This window comes from Orcinus orca, chromosome 16, assembly GCF_937001465.1.
Source record: "Orcinus orca chromosome 16, mOrcOrc1.1, whole genome shotgun sequence".
Lineage (NCBI taxonomy): Eukaryota > Metazoa > Chordata > Mammalia > Artiodactyla > Delphinidae > Orcinus > Orcinus orca.
In genome coordinates, this window is record NC_064574.1 from 36,070,989 (window position 1) to 36,087,043 (window position 16,055).

The window sequence follows — 16,055 nt, forward strand, 5'->3', positions numbered from 1 at the left end:
CCCACTCCTCTAGGTGGTCACAAAGCACCGAGCTGATCTCCCTGTGCTATGCAGCTGCTTCCCACTAGCTATCCATTCCATGCTTGGTAGTGTATATATGTCCGTGCCACCCTCCCGCCCTGTCACAGCTTACCCCTCCTCCTCCCCATATCCCCAAGTCCATTCCCCAGCAGGTCCACATCTCCATTCCCGTCTTACCCCCAGGTTCTTCATGACAGTTTTTTCTTTTTTTTTCTTAAATTCCATATATATGTGTTAGCATACGGTATTTGTCTTTCTCTTTCTGACTTACTTCACTCTGTATGACAGACTCTAGGTCCATCCACCTCATTACAAATAGCTCAATTTCGTTTCTTTTTATGGCTGAGTAATATTGCATTGTATATATGTGCCACATCTTCTTTATCCATTCATCCGATGATGGACACTTAGGTTGTTTCCATCTCCGGGCTATTGTAAATAGAGCTGCAATGAGCATTTTGGGACATGACTCTTTTTGAATTATGGTTTTCTCAGGGTATATGCCCAGTAGAGGGATTGCTGGGTTCTTGCAACAGGCTTGTGGAATGAGGCTTATCACTCGTACTTTACAGGCCAGCAAGCCAAGTGCACATAGGCATTAAGTTATTTTTCTCAAGGTCACACAGCTTGTAAGGATAAGAAGAAGGATTCAAACACAAGCCTGTTGGACTCCAAAAAAATCAAATAAAGAGTTTAAAATCTGGGCATTGCTTACTATTTATAGTGTACTTATTTTTGATGGTATCAACTATCATAATGTATGAAAGGCACTCTGTGGATTCACTTTTAAGAAACAGTGAGTGATTCTTTTGCTCCATGCAGGCAAATCCTTCTTAGAGGATATATGCAAATGTAGTACAGAATTAGAAAGCCTTATTTATACTCTGGGGCTGGAGAAATAGCTTTCTGGCATGGATAGAAAGCAAACTATGAATTGTTTAAGGAAGGTAGAGAAGATAATGGAAAAGCCTCAGGCATAAGGGATCAGAGTGAAAATTCCTACTTGAGAGGAGAAGATGTAAAGAATAAACGTAACTAAAAAAAAAAAAACAAAAAAGGATTTGAAGCCACAGGAGTATTGGCATTGATATAATTAAAAATAAATGAGATCATCCTTTAATACCAGTTCAATAAGGAAAACAAATGCCCAAAGCTGGTGAATATTCATTGAAATCTGGTCCTTCATATATTACTCTAGGCAATCTAAGATGAAAAGTAATTTGGAGAAACACAGGAGACTGTAAAAATATTCCTATTCTTTAATTTAATAATTCCCCTTCTAAGAATTCATTCCCTGAAAATAATTCAAAATATCAGGGAAAAAAATAAAGAGGTTCTTTGGAGAATTATTTGAATGATAGCTCTTAAAATATGTCTGTCCAACAATTGGGTAATGGTTAAATCAGTTATGATCCTGCCACTCCCTAGAATTTTATACAGATACTAAAACTATGACCTATACATTTTTTCTAAATACAGATTGAGGAATGAAGTACTGACACATGTTACAGCATGGATGAACCCTGAAAGCAGGCTCAATGAAAGATGCCAGACATAAAAGGCCACATATTGTATGATTCCATTTATTTGAAATGTTAGGAGTAAGCAAATCTATGGAGACACAAAGTAGATTAATGGTTGCCTAGGTCTGAGTCTGTGGGGTGGGGTTGGTGAAATGGGGAGTGGCTGTTAATGGGGACATGGCTTTTGGGGGGGAGATAAAAATGTCCTAACTTAAACTGGGGTGATGGTTGCACAACCCTGTGAATATTAAAAACCATTTAGCTGTACACTTTAAATGGGTGAATTATATCTCTTAACGATGTTTAAAAATACAAATAGAGTATTTACTGTAATTAAAACTAAGTTATACAGATATACGAAAAACAAACTAGAAATAAATATAACCAAATGTCAGCAGTGGTTTGATTCAAAGGGTGAATTTATGGGTGAAAAATGTTGCCTTCTCTTGTCCAAAATTTTTATAATGTGATCTGATATTTTTATTATTATTATTATTTTTTTTTTTTTTTTTCGGTACACGGGCCTCTCACTGTTGTGGCCTCTCCCGTTGCGGAGCACAGGCTCCGGACGCGCAGGCCCAGCGGCCACGGCTCACGGGCCCAGCCGCTCCGCGGCATGTGGGATCTTCCCGGACCGGGGCACGAACCCGCGTTCCCTGCATCGGCAGGCAGACTCTCAACCACTGCGCCACCAGGGAAGCCCCTGATATTTTTATTATTAAAAAAAAAAGTAGATATAATTACCAAAGAGGAGAACCATTCACCCTCACAGTTATGACTCCCCCTCCACCCAAATCCAGTTTTCTTTCTTTTATCTTCCTAAATCAAGAGTAAGAAAATTTATAATCCAGCAGCCTGCAAACCGCTTCTTGCCATTTTAGCCATTTGATAAAATTCTATGAATGAAAAAGACAGTGATATTAAAGGGTGGAACCCAAAAGAAAAAACTATACACATTAAAATTCTGGCTTATTGAATATAGGTATTCTCATTTTTAGGAAGTGATAGAAGCCATTGCTGAGTGTGCATTTAAGACTTCACCTTTTCCAATTCTGCTTTCATTTGAGAACCACGTGGATTCGTAAGTATTCAGCACATTCAATAGGGAGTATTTTCCCCAAATAGGGCATGTTTAGTCATTGTTCATCAGATATAAGATTATTTGATGTTACTAATGGTGTTCCTCAATTATGCTATATATTAAGTGGCATGTGTTCATCTGTATATAATGGAATTCATTCATTTAAATCTCGTTAACATTAGAAAGATCCCTTGGACTTGTGGAATCTATTTTCATGCCATGGTAGGATTTAAATTAAGGACTCCTCTTTTTACAATGCAGTGAAACCCATTTCCTTGTATAACAGGTGTGTCTATTTCAGGGGACCACTTTTATAATCCTCCCTCCTTTGCTTCTTCTATTGTGTGCAGATTTATAGTCAGTTTTACCACCCTAAAATAGCCAGTTCTGTACAGGCTGGAGCTGGTGTAGAGAAAGCTAAATAAATTAAATAAATTCTATTCTGCCACTTTGAACTTACATAGAACTGAGACCACCAAATTCTCCCTCCTTCCTGTTTTCGTTGGTTTCCCCTGTTTGTTAGTATTTGTAAATAGTTTCCTATTTCAAAATAGCCTGCACTTTTTGCTGAGCTCTACAAAGAATAGGTAATTTTGACTTAACTCTTATACTCATTTTATGACAGAGGATCAGAGTAAGACACATCTACATCAGACACGAGGATGTTAGTTTATCATATAGCTATTCAATCTAAAGAGCCTCAACGTGGAAGATTCTCATCTGTTACTGAATCAAAATTCAAGAAACTAAAATTCTAGTCCCTGGAATTAATGTCTGAAGACTATGTAGTAGTGACCATCACTGCTCAAAAGAGCATTTGGGAAGCACTTTGTTTCATTCAACCACCTAAGCCAGTTTTCTCAACTAAAAGCCTACAACACCTATCCTAATTTGGCTCACAAGTTCCTTAGATCCTTTTTTATCCTCCTTCCTATTAAAAATCTTTCCCAGGTCACTGATTCCCTTTGTCCAACTAATTTGCAACACATGCTTCAATTCACTAATTCTTAAAGGATTTACTAAACCTTAAAGAACCAGTTAGGTAGTGACCAAATTTTAGCTTGAGGAATTTCAAAGTAATTCAATGTGATCATTTGTTAATGTATATGTGGAGAAAGACCTTATTTTGAAGTAACCAAATTATAGCTATCTGTATTTCTAGTGTGCCCTCAGGAAATCCATACTACATTTACCAGCTCATGACTCTGTTTCATTAGGAAACAATCATCCAGTGAACAATGTAATCATTTGGCGTATAGTTTTTCTACCACTTCTGAGAGCCAACTGAATAGACAAGAATTGATTCTGTTTCACTATTTCTTTTCTAACTAAAGGGGGAACCTCTTTAGGTACTGTATTTACTACTTCGTTTGCTGTGACAGCTCTGATTTGCATGTGACTTTCCTCATCTCGGCCTGTCCATTTGTAATTGGGCTCTACAACGCCTTAGCACCTTTTTTTCAGGCACTCTAGTTCCTAGACAATCAGTCATTTCCTTTTTGGAGAAATATATCCAAATCTAGCACATTTATTTTCTTCAAGAAATGTTTCTATATAAATTAGACAAAATGAAAAACTCTACTTCCATTCTTGATAGTCATACCCGCTACACTGGACTCTGCCATGCAGCCAGAGAGGTATCAAGAGCCACCACTACCACAAACATAATGACAGCTAATATTTATTGAATGTGTATTATGTGCTGAGCAACGTTCCAAGCATAAGCTCATGTAACCCTCACCACAAAGCCAGGTGCTCCTAAGAGTAAATATTATTACTATTATCCCTATTTTACAAATGATGAAACTGAATCCCAAAGAGGGTAAGTTACTTCCCCAAGGTCATGCAGCTAAAATGTGGCAGGGGTTCAAAGCTGGCTAGTACGGCTTCAAAACTCATCTGTTTAACCAACTCCATCCCCCACACCTAAACAAAAGCATCACAACCTTCCAAGCATCGAATTAAGACAACCAGAGCATCCCACAAGGCAACTGCCTGTGAATGGTCACATTTTTGTGGCTCGTGACCCTTAACCACAGCTTGTTTTTTTCAGTCTTCAGCCTCAATTCTACAGAGAGCCAAACTGAGCATGAAAACGAAATCCACATTGAACACATAATCAAAAAAGATTGTACCATAATACAGCCCTTTCTGGTTTAAAAGTGAGAAATTTAGCTGTTAAAAGTTCATTAATAGTGCATGAATACAAAAGAAAACAGGATAACAACCTTCCCTGGATGCCATGATATTGATCCCAAACCACTGAGATAACTGAATGGCAGTGAAATACTGAGATACTGAATTCTATTGTGGAAGGAAGTTTTTGCTTCCTATTTCCATTGTCCTTGAGACTCACACACATATCAACATCATTCAGCTACAATTCTTTCCTGGCTGGACTATCACACACCCAAAGAAAACCTGCAAGCTTTTCCTTTGCTGGTAAAACCCTGTGCTTGACCTGCAGGCCATCCCACCTCATTGATGAAAGAAAGTGACAGACACCATTCATCGGTAACAGCAGTCTTCCCCACGAAACTAGATACACCCTCAGAATCCTACCCAACACAGTGACACAGGGACACAGCCCCCAAAATATCTGAAACCTATATGTTACCTCTAGCAGCAGTTCTTTTTTTCTCCTTTGTGCTGTGTATACAAAATACTAGATTCAGAACCCTGGCCCCAGCCCACTTGAGCCGTACTCCAAAACAATCCCACACTGGAAGAAAGGAAGAAAACCTCTTAATTTTCTGGTTCTCTCTCCAAATATTTGAAATCACCTATCCATGGACAGCAAAGAGAAAGCTGCCCTGAGCCACTGGTGACTTATCCTTCTCCACCTGCTACATCAGAATCCCATAAAATGCAGATTCCTGAGCTTCACCCCCATACGTTATTTGAATTTCTGCAAATAAAATTTTTTTAAAGTCCTAATTAACTGATGGGCCACCTAGTTTGTGAACTAGCATTTTCACTAAAGGAGTTCTCCACTGAATTCAAGTGCAGAAACCACTAGCTCTGGTTCAGCCCCAGAGAATGTGAGATTTTGGACAAGTTCCTTAATAGCCGTGAGTTGTAGATCCCTCATCTATAGGGAAGGAGGTTGGTTTAGTTCAGCTTGGAAGATGTGGGCCTGTTCCTTGGTCAGAAAACTGACCACTTTGCCAGGTGTTTAAATGTGACTGGATGGGTCTGCTGTGGCCTGAAGCTCAAAATGTATTTGTGAATATTTTCCTCTCGCTTCATCTCCATGGTAGCTGATGTTGATGTTCCAAATGCTTCAGGATTTTTTTTTGCTCTCTCGTGGCCAATGCAATGTCTTGTTTCTGCAGTTCTGGCCCCACAATTAAAGTTGTTTTGTTTTCCTCTGACTTTTTCTATTCAGTTTTCTCTCTGCTCTGATTCAGTTCCCTGTCAGGTGTGCATGTGTGTTTGTGGAGAACACGAAGAGCCTGATTATCAAATAGCACATTTTCCTTTCTCCTTGGACACCTGCCTCTTGTTCTTTCCAACTCGGTTGATGCTTAAGCAGGTTTTTAGAAGTCTAGGTCAGACACAGATGCTTGCTCTTCAAAGTGACATTGATCCATCGACTAGCAGCATCTGCGTGTCGGGAAGCTTGTTAGAAATGCAGTCTCGAGCTCCATCTCAAACTTTGCCTTGGAATCTTCATTTTCTTAAGACCCCAGGTGGTTTGGTGAAGTGTCAGAGCACAGTTGTAAACACCGTAGTCCATTAACCACCTGCCTCAGAATTAGTTGCAGACTTGTTACAAGTGCAGGTTCCAGGGCTCTGCTCCCAGCTCAGTGTATCAGGGGATTGGGCACAGGGCCCTGCCACCTGCAGCATTAACAGCCCAGGTGATTCTTTAGTGGAATCGAGTGAGATTTTGCTCCAGCAAAATCCTTCAGGGCCTGATTTGGGGACAGCTTGACAGAGGACAGAGGACTCTGCCTTTCACCTGCTTAGGGACACCTGGAACACCACCCCGAAATCCCTCTACTGGTGAGCCTATGGCTCCACTAGAAGTCCTGAAAGCAGGGAGTTGGGGTACAGTCCTTCCTTTTCCCTCCAGGCCTCTGTTCAAAGGAAGTTGGGGTTCTCAAGTTCCAGCCCTCAAGAAAAGTGTCATTTACTTAAGCACCTGGTGACTTGGTTCGTCCATCACAGTGGTTCTCGAACTTGAGCGTGCATGAGAATCCCCCAGAGGGCCTCTTAGGACCCCTGAGCCCTGCTTCCCCAGAGATTTCTACTCAATTTGCCTGCCTTCCTAGGAGGCCTTGAATCTGCATTTCTAACCAGCTCCAGGCCCTGTGGATGCTGCTGGTCTATGGACCACACTTGGAGTAGCAAAGCTCTATTTAATAGCATCATTCCATGAAACTGAAATGGGAGGGTTGGACAATTTCTTTTGTGCAACCTGGAAAGTGTAGGTCCAGCACAAATGGATTTGTCTCAGCTACAGACACAGAGCTCGCTGGCTTGGTGGAGCCCCACGGCCAGCTGTCTTTTGAGCAAGGGTGTCTGAATTGTGGATGCCCAAGGCTGCTCTGCTAAATCAGTCACTTTTCTGCTTGTTCCCTAACTATAACACGTCATCCCTAAACAACCAGCCCCAGTGCTTTCCAGGATCAGTTCTCCAATTGGTAGGTTTTCCTCCCTCGGTGATACTGCTGGAGAAAGCTGCAGGATATTCTGAGAGCTACATGAGCTGCCCAGCAAAATCTCTTACGGGTCAAAAAAGGCATGATGAGAATTTGGGAGTTTGTCATGTAGGTCTTCTCTGAATCTTTCCTTTGCCTCCCCTTGCAGTTCCAAGAAAGCAGTGACCTTGGGCTCATATTTGAAGCCCAGAGAATTCATCTGATCCCCCAAATATATGTTTTTTTAAAAGGGTGATATAGAGTGCTTTTCCCTGTGGACCATCGCAGTATGATTTGAACCCCCAAAGCACCCCCCTTCCCGTGAAAAAAACAGTTCACGATCCAGGTTTAACAGTCATGGTAGAAGGAATGAAAATAAGAATCACATTTTATAATTGATTTGAATTGTAGTTAAGAAGGATTTTTATCACTTACCTATTCTTACTACAGCCCCAGTTCTGCTAAAACGTATTAACATTGCAGCACATAGAGACAACTATTGGAAATCAAGTCCAACAGCCTATAGGTCAAAATCACAGTCCATAAAACCCGATGGAATTGGATACCTTTATAATGATATTTAACATCCTACAGAATGAGAATTGCTTTTTTAAAAGGTCGAGGGAAGCAGGAGTTTTGAAAGACTAAGGATGTTCCCTCACATCAACTGTGTTTACATGTGAACGGACCCTCGTTTGTCTGGTCTAGCTGGCGGAGGCTGCCTTGCATCTCTAGGATCAATCATCTTACATTTCAAAGTGTTTTCATCTATTATTTCACTTCATCTTCTCAGCATCCTCTGCCCTTTTCCAAGAACAATTACTTTCCTCTGCGTTTTATAGATCCCGAGTGGTTGATAGCCTGGAGCTCAGCTCAGTGAACCCAGCAGCTCCAACCTTTTCCAATCAAACCAGGTTCCTACTGGCACCTCATCAGGCTAACGCCACCTTTGCTTCCCTCTAGTGCACAAAAGGGCTGCAGACACCCTTCTCCAAGGTGCCTGCTTCTCTTGTCTTTCCTCCAGGGCCCCCTCCCAAGTGGACATACTTCCGCCTGTCAGCCTTTTCTCTTCTGCATTTTGAGATTCTCTCTTCCTCTCTCTGTCCAGATCCCTCTCCTCTCTTCCCTCACCTCCTTGTAAACATTTCTTTGCAGTGCAGCTCTGTCCATTAGACAAATTTCACCCAAGAATTCACGTAGAGTTGAATGAGTTCCACCCGCCAAGTATCTGGCATTTGACTTAGAATCAGGAACTTAAGCAAAAGGGACTGAGTCTGTAACTCTGCGACATTCAAACATCCAGTGACAGGCAGGTGACCTTCTGTCCTCTCCATCTATGTCCATGCCGCTCAGCTTTGCGAAGAGCCTCCCCTGCCCACCTGTGTGTGGCATTCAAATCCACACAAGTCAGAACTGTAAACAGGGATTTAGAATAATAAAAACAATCCTGACAGGTAGGAGGAGGAAATGACCTCTCTCTGTAATTGATAACACAAAGTCATCCTGTCCGGCCTCTTTGAATAACCTTCTTGCTTGCTTGCTTTCCTTCTCTCTCCCCTCAGCCCAAAGCAGCAGGCCAAGATGGCAGAGTATTGCCGACTGATCTTCGGGGACGCCCTTCTCATGGAGCCCCTGGAAAAGTACCCAGTAAGCAGTTTTGATGCTCATCCCGAAGGAACGCACACCTTCTTTATGATTGGATTAGGGAGAGACTTCCTTACATCCTTTCCATGTTTATGTTTCTTGGTATGAGTTGACAATGAGCTCTCTGACCAGTGGAGGCTGGCAGGGACCTCCTGAGGGGGACAGACCTGCATCTGTCCTCTTCCTCTGCCCACAGCTTTCTCCCTCCCTCACTCCCCGATGTGAGCCAGTCAGGACTGCAGAATTCCCACAACCACAATCAGCCCACAGAGGGAGTCCCAAGGGACAGGCTCTGGCCACCTCCCAGGGAACCTCATCACACCCCTTTGAAAGAAATGGGTCAGCAAAATGGGACATTGAAGGTGGCACAATGACATGCCAGCCTATCCCTGCTGGCCACCCCTCACTTCCTTGCACTCTCCCAGCAGAATCCGGACCCCCTATTGCCGTGGTAACAATCCTTGCTTTGGGAAGGAAAGCAGCAGAAAGATCATCAAGTAGCCTCTTCTGTCTTCAACCCTTTCCCCAGTCTCCACACATCCTTGCATGATTTCATACCAGTCCCCGGACTGGGTTGCAAGTGAAGAATTGAGGACCTGCTTACAGGAGTTCATAGATTTCTAAAAATAACCTGTTTTGGGACTTGCATACATTCTGTCTGTTACAATATATAATAACCTTCTCAAGGGAAATTGATTTTCCCATAGATGTACAAGCTGGACACACCAGAAAGAAGGCTTGCAAATAGCTTGAATCTCAGGGCAGCCAGGAAATCTAAAGCCACCTGGTCCACTTCTGCTGATGCCAAGAAGATGTGCCACTTAACTACCTCGTGCCAGGATGAGGATTTTGCTGTTTGCAAACTGCATCTGAAAAGTTGATTCTAAGGGCTTGCCTGGAAACGCCTGCCCATCTTTACCATCCTCCTGGCAGATGCCACACTCTAACTGGCTTCCATCCTTTGAAAATCCAAGACAAGGCCGTCCTATCTGTCCTAAATCACGATGGTTGGATTCAGAGGGTCCATCAGAAAACTCATGAAACTTTGGGTTAACATGCCAAATCACCCAGTACATTTCTGTGGTGTTATTCATGTAGATTTCTCATGGAAAAATAATTACAGTACAGTAATTAAAATATACCTTTCATGTGAAGAAAGCAAGAGCTGTGAACTAGCCCCTACATAAGGCACCCTTAGAGCAGCTTAATGAGCTGTGTTGAGGTAGTAAAGAATAATCTAGAAGCCCTTGGTATCTAATGCAGTCCTGGGAGTTTGTTTTGGGGAAGGAACTTGAAAGGAAGGGACAGTGTTTTTAAAGAATGTGTCTTTTCTTTCCATTAGCTGGAATCCGGAGTTCCTCTTCCAAGCCCTCTGGACTTAATGTACAAAATTTTGGTGAAAAATAAGAAGAAATCCCACAAATCGTCAGAAGGAAGTGGCAAAAAGAAGCTCTCAGAACAGACCTCCAACACGTACAGCGACTCCTCCAGTGTGTTTGAGCCCTCGTCCCCAGGAGCTGGTGAGGGGCTGGCGGGCTCTCATTCCCCTATTATGTATGGATTTAAGAACTGCTGCCCTGGAATTAACTTAGAAGGACTTTTAACATTTCTACCTGGCACAGTTTTAGAGCGTGTTGTTGTTTTGACTTCTGTTATAAACCTGGAGGCTTAAAACTACACAAACATATGAACACCCAGTTCTGCAGGACAGAAGGCCCACATGGCCTCACTGGGCTAAACTGCAGGTGTCAGCAGGGCTGCTTTCCTTTCTGGAGGCTGTAGGCAATATTATTCCCTGCATTTCCAGCTCCTAGAGGCCACCCACATTCATTGGCTTGTGGACCCCTTCCTCCAGCTTCAAAGCCAGGAATGTCCCATCTCACTTCTTCTGTCATCACATTTCCCTTGGACCACAGCTGGAAAAGGTCCTCTGCTTTTCTGAACTCATGTCTTGCCATTGGACCCATCCAGATAATCTAGAGTAATCTCTTGCATTTCAAGGTCCTTAACTTAATCTCATCTGCAAATTCCCTCTTGCAATGTATTCACAGGACACAGGAGTTATTCATAGGACATGGGCATTTTGGGGGAGGCCATAATTTCTGGCTACCACATAAGCCAAATAATCTTTGGAGTGACCATGTTATTTTAAGCTTCTCAAGGGCAGGGATCCCTTGACACTAACTACAGGTCTGGACACAAGATGTTCATCAAATGGATTCTCATTGATGATGTGCTGAAGAGTTCTGGGCCATTCAACTTATCCATATTCTACAGAGCTCTTTAAAAATGTGAAATGGTAAAGTTACTTGAATTATCTATCACAGCTACTAGGTGATATTTACTGTCACTAATTTTTGGTTTAGATTTAAGTTGAAATAGATTTTTGTGATTGATGAAAAAAGAATTCAGAGTGGTCACCCATTTCCTTTGAATTATTTGTCATTTAGTCTAAGTTCTTTTCCAACTCTAGTCAGAGTCTTGGCAATCTTAAAAGTGCATTGCAGATATGTTCACCCTGATTGGAGGGCGAACAAGTAAAGGAAACTTTAAGCTTAAATCTAGAAACTTCTTCAATAAAAAGTTTAGCTAACCTTGGAATAATCATTTTGGAAAACTGTTTGGCAGCATCTACAGAAGCTAAGCTGAACATATGCATATGAACCCCCTCTGCCCCAGAGAATTCTATTCCTAGGTATATACCCAACAGAAATGCATGTAGATGTTCACCAAGAGACATTGGTGAAGAATTGCTTAAAGCAGCACTATTCAGAATAGCCCATCAACAGATAAATACATGTGCTATATTCACCCCATGGAATAATATGTAGCAATAATGATCTACAGTGCATGCAACAATATGGATGAATCTCATTTTAGAAACATAATGTTGAGTAAAGAAGTCAAATGCAAAAGATAAGTATCCACTATCTGATTCCATCTATATAAAGTACCAAAACAGCAGAACTAACCTGCACTATTAGAGGTCAGGAGATGGTTACCCCTGGTGAAAAAGTGACTAAAAGGGACCCAAGGAGGCTTCTGGACACAGTTACATTTTATTTCTTGATCTGGATACTGTTTCCTAAGGTCTGTTTGGTATGTTAAGGCACTGTACACGTATGGTATGTGTACTTTTCTGTATACTTATCACATGTCAATTAAAAGGTTTAAAAATAATTTTTAAAAATTAAAATATAAACTCTACGGCAATCAGAAAAATAAAGGTTGGCCAAGACTCTGATTTATCTTTTCCTGTATTTTTCCATTACAGTTACCAATTACTTTTTTCTCCCCGTCCCCTGCCCCCCCAGCTGCGTTGGGTCTTCTTTGCCGCACATGGGCTTTCTCTAGTTGTGGCGAGCGGGGGCTACTGTTAGTTGCGGTGCGCGAGCTTCTCATTGCGGTGGCTTCTCTTGTTGCGGAGCATGGACTCTAGGCTCCTGGGCTTCAGTAGTTGTGGCTCATGGGCTCAGTAGTTGTGGCTTGCGGACTCTAGAGCACAGGCTCAGTAGTTGCGGCGTACGGGCTTAGTTGCTCTGCGGCATGTGGGATTTTCCGGGACCAGGGCTCGAACCCATGTCCCCTGCATTGGCAGATGGATTCTTAACCACTGCATCACCAGGGAATTACTTTTATTGTTTAGATTAACATCCTTGTCCACAGACGTTATGTGATTCCTTGAAAGATTTTTTTTTTTTTGGTAGTTTTTAAATGTGTGTTTCAAACGTTATTACACAATTCTGATTCTTTTTTCAAAAATAACTTTTGTTCTCAGTGAGAATGTTCTTTTTGAAGTTTTGGAACAAAAAGTCACTAACAGGCCACCTATTTCTCAGCACGATTCTATCTCTTGAGTGTTAGCGAGTAAATTGTATCTTCCTTTGCATGTGGGAGCTTGTCGTTTTACCATCTGCCTTCCCCAGTTCTCTTCCCTCTTATTAACCGGATGCATAACACAAATAACAATTTTTAACAGGCAGTGAATATTATTGCTTAGTTCAGAGAAAGAGCAGCAATCTGTTACTAATTTGGTAGATTTCCTAAGCCAGCCCCATACTCTGTTGTGCAATTTTCATTTATTTCGATGGAAATTTTTGGACATTTAAATATGTAGGTAGGGCCCTGAATAAACAGCACTGCTAATTTACCATTTGGTTTGTAGATGTTTTCAGTATTGGGAACTCAAATAACTTGAAAAACATGCTTCTTATATCAAAGCTAATCTACTTATCATGGCGCCTGTTGGCCAGATCTTCCCCCAAGAGATACAGTCGTTTGCCTGTACACTTGTCTTAAAGAACTAGGAGATATATATATATATATATTTTTTTTTTTCAACAAGATTCCTCCAGACACTTATAAGGGAGAAATCAGGTCCCTGCTCATAGAGCAAAGAATGACAAATTCTTTCCTTCCCACATAAACTAGAGAATGGCCTGATTACTTGAAATTCTGGTGTGTTGTTAATGTAACATGAAGCATTGTCCTGCCAAACTTCTTAAATTACTCAATAAAAAGAACCCCTTCTCTAATTAAAAAAAAAAACGATAAATAGTTACAAAAACTTGAGGCAACAAATTTGACTCTAAAAAGTTTTGTGTCAACCTCCTAAAAGAATGTCTCTAATAGGATAAGCTATGTTTTCTTTTCAAAGTGGAATTGATTCCCCTTATTAACTAACACAATATTAACATCATAAAGCAGTTGTATGTGGCTTTCTTTAATAAACAAGCTGAAAATAATAAGCCATGTTGGTCCCAGACATCTTTTCCCTCTAAAGGTTACTTCCCTAATGCTAACTGCTATCATTAGTAATCGATTGAACTTTGTCAGCCAAATAAAAACATTTATAAGCTTCTTGGAGGCAGTGCTGTGGGCAGTGTCATTGATAGAGATTGCGCAGGGCAGCTAATTTATAGAAGGCAGGGAGGGGAGGTACTGGCCCGTGTTAGTTGCCTCATTGTTGAACCAATATTGCCATCTTCTGGGTTTATTATCCTATTGCATTGTATGGACCCTGACAGAAGTCAAATCAAACAATTTACAAGTATGCTTTCTTTACTTTATACTTGAAAATCTTTTTACATAAGTGATATTACTGGGTCTGACTGAATCCCAGAGCTGGGAAGAATGTAATGCCTCATACCAATGTGACTATTTAAGCTGGTGGAATCATCCACCTAAACTTTGGAGAGAAAAACAATCTTTTGAAATGACTGTATATTGACTACATGTGAAGCTGCATTATATCTGACCAAGGTAGATTTACATGCATAATTATGTTAAGAGTTCACCCATTTTATCCTGCCGTCTTAAACAGAATATCTCCATTTTTAAAGATATGTGCATTGTTTAGACAACAATGCCTCCATCAAATAAGCCTGCAGGCAAATCACAGGATACAGGTGGTACCTTACAGTTTTGTAGAATCAGGTGTGCTACTATAGCCTCCATTCCTGTCCCAGCCTCGATTTCTGTGATGTCCTCTCTGGCCTTGGAAAAATAGCTACAAGGTCACTGAGCTCTGGCCAAGCATCGCACAGAAGAGTCAGGACCAGGAAGAAGAGGGAAAGGTGGTAAAGTGATAGTTTATCTGTTTTCGGGTCATGGAGACACTAAAATAGAATGTATACATCAAAATAGGATATGTGCACCAGAGAGAGCTAACTGTATAAGATGCCATATGTTTTGTAAAACATATAGATAAAAATGTAAAGACAAGCATCTTTTATAGAGCTTGGAAATTTCAAATGGTATTCACAAATCAAATTTAGAAAACTAAATCCATATTCAAAATGTCAGCATAATTCTGTATAATTAATAAAATTTAAAAAACCAAAAGAATAACTTCAGAACGGTGAAAGGCCAACTTCCAAGGAAATTTTGGGTAATGCACACGTCACATGTACTTCGAACCTGTAAATGCTTATTTACTTCATGATCTGTTATTAAAATTTGACAGGAGAAGCTGATACGGAGAGTGACGATGATGACGATGAGGATGACTGTAAAAAGTCCTCGATGGATGAGGTAGGTTTCTAGGGCTTGACTTCTGGTCACAGACGCTTTCAGCTAACTTGCGCATCCAGACTGCGCCCTCTGGATTGTAGTTCCTGGTCGCCTTCTGCCATCTAGTGGTGAAAAGAGTTTGAAAACTGAAGATGCAAAATGGTCGCTAGAGGAACAAGCATTGCATTAAGCAAAGTTCTCTATAAGGAACAGTGTTGCTGAGGCTGCCTTCCATCAAATGTGGTATGTTGAGAATGAATTCAAAATTTGTGGCCTCGGGCTTCCCTGGTGGCGCAGTAGTTGAGAGTCCGCCTGCCAATGCAGGGGATAGGGGTTCATGCCCTGGTCCGGGAAGATCCCACATGCCACGGAGCGGCTAGGCCCGTCAGCCATGGCCGCTGAGCCTGTGCGTCCGGAGCCCGTGCTCCGCAACAGGAGAGGCCACAACAGTAAGAGGCCCGCGTACCAAAAAAAAAAAAAAAAAAAAAATTTGTGACCTCCAACTGCCCGCTTCAATTTTTGAGGCAATTAAGTGGATTGTCAATGGTCCAGAATCCAGAGAAGACATGAGGTTTGGAGAAATGTTTATAAACATGACATTAATTTCGTTGTTATAATTTTGACCCTTTTTTGGCTTATGGGGGTCTTAGTTCCCCCACCAGGGATTGAACCCAGGTCCCCGGCAGTGGAAGTGCAGAGTCCTAACCACTGGACCACCAGGGAATTCCCCATTGTAATTTTAACACCACTAGCGGTTATCTACTGACAGAAGCTCAAGCTTCCCAAATAACTTCATCAGCTCAGAAATATTCATTGCACAGAATCCAGAAACAAATCAAGGATAGGTCAATTGGAATTTTAAAACTTTGTTTTAGTCTTGTTCAAAAAGTTTAAACTGAATCTGCTTTCAAATATATTGGAAAGTATCTGTCTCAGTATTTGTATCTTTACATTTTAGTTAATACAGATAAATAACAAATAATAAGCTGTTCTCACATAATGTTCTTCCTCTTATAATTATTTCCTTTAATAGAGTCTAAATTTTTGATTAATTATGTTTCCCCACTAAATTTCAACTCAATATCCAGAAGGAAAACTGTTACAGAGTAGTTTTTCCAGAATTATTTC

General features: G+C 41.2%; 1 protein-coding gene across 2 annotated transcripts in view; it reads left to right on the forward strand.

Annotated features, from left to right (window-relative positions):
* PLCB1 (phospholipase C beta 1) overlaps nucleotides 1-16,055 on the forward strand; it is a 679,784-nt gene that overhangs the window by 532,411 nt on the left and 131,318 nt on the right. For both annotated transcript variants that reach the window (XM_004276458.4, XM_012535449.3), the window contains exons 12-15: nucleotides 2,543-2,625; nucleotides 8,834-8,918; nucleotides 10,258-10,435; nucleotides 14,881-14,948. In XM_004276458.4, the coding sequence (XP_004276506.1) occupies nucleotides 2,543-2,625; nucleotides 8,834-8,918; nucleotides 10,258-10,435; nucleotides 14,881-14,948 (414 nt within the window). The remainder of the gene's footprint in view (nucleotides 1-2,542; nucleotides 2,626-8,833; nucleotides 8,919-10,257; nucleotides 10,436-14,880; nucleotides 14,949-16,055) is intronic.